Below are 5,371 nucleotides of genomic sequence, written 5' to 3' on the forward strand. Positions count from 1 at the left end.
ATATATTTTATTCTTGTTTGTAAAGAAAACATTTGTAGAGAAGAGCTATGTGACAAGATGTGTATAACAAATTAATTATTCATAGTAATACAAAAAATTCTCTATAAATAATTATTTTATATAGTTTTAATTTCAATCTGTATTTAGACTGATAAAGTATAATTTAAGTTTATATTTTATATTCTTTTTTTATATATTGAAATTGTGGATCAAGATGGGAAAAAGGAAATATAAAATTATATTTTATAAATTATTATAGGGAGGGATTATTACATAAGATCGAAATAATTATTATTTTAATCGATATCGTAATGCTATATTATAACGAAGAAAACGACTGCGTTGTCTGTGATACCGTATGAAATGTCAAAACAAATTAAATTGTAGCTGGAAAGGGCGAAAAGAGCATGGCTGCTCGAAAAGTATAGCCTTGGCCTGCTTGAGAAGACTGCTTTCCCAATAAGATACTTCTTCTTTACTCCATGACGAAATTATCGTCGCAATTGTTCACCCGTCACCGAGTAAATAATTCATAGGATAATCGTGATTGATTTGACGACTCCGACTACGCGTTGAGCTCGAAATTCGAACAATAATCTACACAAGAGGTGAAAGTACACGAATGACGAGGCGAATATTTTGTGCCGACAGACGTAATTGTCATGAAAACAATTATAATCGTCACGAGTGATTTAACATTCCGAACTTTATTACTTTTACGTAGCGAATCCTATCGGGATTAAGAGGTCGCGGTTTCTAAAATAATTTGTACATCTGAAAATACGAGGTCCGATAAAAAAATAAGCGGACTTCTTGACTTACTCGGCAACGGAGCGTCCTAGCGACGTGCGGTTTGCAGCACTACAATCGTTAAAATCTTCCGAGTAACTGGCTTTTAAAAAATTGTTTACATCTTGTTTAGTTTCAGAGTTATTGCTATTTACAACGTTTTAGTGTACGTAGCGATTTTCGCCTCAAAACGAATTTTTGCAATTTTTGCCTCAAGGTCGAACAATCAACCGTTAGTACTACGATGGCGTTTTGAAAAATTCATTTTGAGGCGAAAATCGCTACGTACACTAAAACGTTGTACATAGCAATAACTCTGAAACTAAAGATGTAAACAATTTTTTAAAAGCCAGTTACTCGGAAAATTTTAACGATTGTAGTGCTGCAAACCGCACGTCTCTAGAAACGCTCCGTTGCTGAATAATTTAAAAAGTTCGCTTATTTTTTTATCAGATCTCGTATGCGTCGACATAATCACAGATTAAGAAAGGAATTGGATATCTGTACTTTTAAATTTTTCAAAATTCATGTAAATTGCATGAGAACTACATATTTCTCGTCCATGCTTCTATTATCGGGAAAAATGTTCACTGATCATAGGACATTCTTCATTCTTGAAGGCACGTAGGAGCGAAAATAAATGCACGCTCAACTAGCGGTCGTCGTACCTTCTTTTCACTTTTCGTTTTGCTACTTACTTATCGTTTTCTTTCTGGAGCACTCGTCGCAAGTAAGAGCCGTCGTCGTTGTCGTCGTTCGGAATTAATGGCGTCGAGACGTTCAAACCTGATTCATCGACGCCTACTAACCGTCTACGCTGTCGATCTTCTCGATGACAGGATTCGTTGCGAGGATTTTTTTTAATTCGGTTTTAAATAAGGAGGAAACATTTATAAAATCTTTTTTGAACAAAAATTTAAATGTATACTTGTAATAGTCTCTTTTGTTTATGTGATGTTTTTTTTTTCATTTTTGCAGTAAATGATTATCAAGCAAATATTAATTTTGATTTATTTAAAAAATACAGTTAAGGTTATAAATAACATGTATAAATATTATTAAAATTATTTTAACCGATGTAACGTTATACATATATTATATTTTTTTATTCACATTTATATCTGTTACGCGTATTTATTGTCTCTCTATGATTTCGCCATCATTCACATCGTGTGTCGCTGACCACGGCGGAATTCGCTTCCGCTCCAATTTCGCGACGTTTCGTCGGAATTTTGTCTTAGCGAAGAAAAAACACGATGGACACGCTATTTCTCGCACGTATTATTCCTTGACCTCCTTAATCAGATCCTCGTTGCTGTTTCTTGACGCCGTCAGCTGTTTCCTTGGAAGTTCCTAAGAGACTCTTCTTTTGCGACATCCGTGAAGAAGAGGTTCCGGGAAAAGCGATGAAAAATCATTGACGCTTGTTTCGTTTTTATAGCATCGTAAAAAATTACATGTTCACTCACGCGATAGTCTGATACATGTGTGGTTCGAGGAAAGTCTGACCGAAAGAAAATTTCGGACGAACTGTGCGTTGTTCTGAAGCAGGAAGTTAAGCGGATTAAAATTTAGATTGCGGGGATAAAAAGATCAGTTTGATAAATGAAGTTATAATTGAAATCGTACTCTCTAAATTTCTTGCAGTGAAATCTCACTCCAGAAAAGTAAAAATACAATCACCCTTGAAAAAAAGCGAAAATATTTTACTTCTTGAAAAAGAGTGACAACTTTTACTCCTTTGAAGTAAAAATTTACTCTAAAAGAAATGAATATTGTTTCTCTTTTTTCAAGAAGTAAAATATTTTCGCTTTTTTTCAAGGGTGATTGTATTTTTACTTTTCTGGAGTGAGATTTCACTGCAAGAAATTTAGAGTATATAACAAATAAGAAATATAAGTACTTTACTAACTTTAAAATATAATAGAATTTAAGTGACGAGAGAGCGCGGATTTGTGACCCTTTCAGAAGGAATTTCTGATAATGAAAAAATATTCTTTGCTTATTTAATCTTACCGGAATTTTATATAATATAAAAATACAACAATATTAAATTAGATCAATAATTCCGATTCTACTCCTTTGAATTAAATAAGATTGACTTGTTATCTTGAAAGAGTAACACATAAATTTAAGTTTATATATTCTTACGTTTAAAATGAATGTTTACCTAATGTTTACCTGTATCTTTTTTTTATTTATCTAGAATTCTTTTATCTGCATTGTTAGCTATTGGTTATCAATATTAAACATGAGTTTAAAAGGTTCTTGAAACAAAAAATAATTTACAGAAAATTCCATTATAAATTTGTATTTTTGAGAGAGCTAAAACTTTAAATAACAGTTAATAATGTACATAATATTTCTGTCTAAGGTAGCTTCTATTTTATAATAAATCGCGAGATTAGATTCAGAAATCTTTTCTATAATATAAGTGTACAAATTGAAATTATGTATCGCCAGAGGTACAATCCTGTTCCACAAAGTTATCGGTAATTTCACAAAAGTTACGGCGCCGATGATAATCGTCGTACAATAGTACCTGTCTACCGTCGCAAATTATTCCATCATGTTTAGCGTGTTCAACAACGATCGTTATTCAACACATGCTTACAAAAGGACAAGCATTCGTCACTCATACCCGTAACATCTCCCACCTTCCACTCCGCTGACATTGGTTGTTCTCGCGCAACATCAGATCGACATACCGTATCGTGCGAGTAGCGAATCGATCTCGTCATCATTCGCGCTTTGCGACCGGCCTCTGGCCACCCTACCACGATCGTCTTCCTGTCTAGCCTCCAATGATCGACGTTCTATCCCTCCTCGGGGTGTTCCTCGACACATCCCTCCGGGTTCGAAGGTCACGGTAATGCCACTGTTCGACGTCCCCGCGATGCGGCGCGAAACCTGAAGAGGCCTCGTTCGAGTCGAGCAAAGGGTAGGGAGGCTATATATAACACCGCTGAGGAGCGCTCCCTCAGTACTCTCGCGCGCGTCCGACTCCAAGGTACACGACGGTCTTCCACTGCTACACACTTCTCTTTGGAATTTCTTCCTCGTCGAGTACTTCTAGGTCTCCAGGAGAAGGAATCCTTTTGATGTGATCCATGACTGCGAAGACAGGTATAAGATTCTGGAACGCAGAGCAGCTGACTTTCACCGAATCTTCGAGCTACAGGAGGTCCTTGAGGAGGACAGTCCGTGATGTGTTCTATTCTATGTTGCGCTAGAAATGAAATTGACAGTTTGATGGCCGTTGCCTAAGTAAATTTCAAACGGGATGTCCAAGTGGTGACATTTGAAGAGGAGATCTATTTGGGTTGGTCGAATCTCGAAGTAAATATAAATCTCCAGAGCGATTGACGCTTCAAAATATCTTCGAGCTTCGATGGGATCTATTCAGTATTATTGTATACACTGGATTTGAATACTTAGATGCTTCGATCGTTTTCAAGAATCTTCACGTGACAACCCTCGGGAGAAAAGTTTTAGCGGAAATCTTGTGCCATCACGGACTCCGATAACGGGAATCATTGCCTCTTCGTGCGAGTTTCTACCTCCCCGAGTGCTTGCTCTTCAGGCTTTTCCAGTGCCGATTGGCTGATGATTTCCTTAGTGGAACATAACTCTACGAAAAATCTGAGATGGTCACGATACTTCGAAGTGGAGCGTGCGGATAAGTACATTTGATAGACACGAGCACGAACGTGTTGTCTTCGACGCGAAGTGTCACGTCAAAGCTGCGTGAGGGAGGACGAACGATTGGATAAAAGAAGATCTCGAATTTTGAATCGACGTATCGCGAGAAGGAAATTCATCTGGCAGCTAGCATGACAATGGTCGTCAATAAGATCAACATGTCGTCGTATTCCATGCCGCGGCGTACCTTCTTCTCGGGTCTTCACACGAAGGTAAAAGCTTTGAACATCTAAAAGTTGACATGAACTCTTACCATATCTTCAATCAAATGATTTTTTTTATCATCTAATTCAATTTCCTTGAAAACATCACTTATCATAATGTAGATTTCAACTTGACTCCACAAGTTTCAAAAATTATTATGCTTCAAATTTTCACGAAAAGAACGATTTTACTGAAAGATCTAAAATTTTGGGTATAGACCTAAAAATAACTTTATTGGATCATCAAAATAATCATATTGCAAATTAAAAAATGATAGCAATATGGTGCAAGAAGTTTTGATATTCTAGCTATTAATTTGAATGTCCAACAAAATTATTTTAATGGTCCAATAACATTATTTTCATTTCTGTGTAATCTAGGAAAATTAATTCTTAAGAAATATTTACTTTTATTTGCCTCTGAAAATTGCCACAATTAATCATTAATTTTTAATGATTCGTTATTTTCATATCTTTTCAATGTAGAAATCATCGATGTTTCAATTTGCTTTGAAAAACTACGATTCGCCTCAATTGTAGAATTAAAAGTTTATCAAGCAAGATTAAATCACATTTGTGTTTAGGATTAAATCAAATATTTGGCTGTGAACATGACTGATTTTTTTCGTACTTTCGCAGCATGACGTACGAAACGAGACGCGTTTTTTTTTCGGGGA

General features: G+C 35.8%; 1 protein-coding gene across 3 annotated transcripts in view; it reads left to right on the top strand.

Moving 5' to 3' along the window:
- Positions 1 to 5,371, top strand: part of LOC108746931 (sterile alpha and TIR motif-containing protein 1) — a 100,778-nt gene that overhangs the window by 40,026 nt on the left and 55,381 nt on the right. The window contains exon 1 of one of the 3 annotated variants that reach the window (XM_018484052.1): positions 3,801 to 4,703. The exons of the other annotated variants lie outside the window; for them this stretch is intronic. Within the exon in view, the coding sequence (XP_018339554.1) occupies positions 4,623 to 4,703 (81 nt within the window). The 5' untranslated portion in view covers positions 3,801 to 4,622. Of the gene's footprint in view, positions 1 to 3,800; positions 4,704 to 5,371 lie in introns of those variants that run through there. 3 annotated transcript variants of the gene reach the window in all.

Source organism: Trachymyrmex septentrionalis, unplaced genomic scaffold, assembly GCF_001594115.1.
Source record: "Trachymyrmex septentrionalis isolate Tsep2-gDNA-1 unplaced genomic scaffold, Tsep1.0 scaffold19, whole genome shotgun sequence".
In the NCBI taxonomy this organism is placed as follows: Eukaryota; Metazoa; Arthropoda; class Insecta; order Hymenoptera; family Formicidae; genus Trachymyrmex; species Trachymyrmex septentrionalis.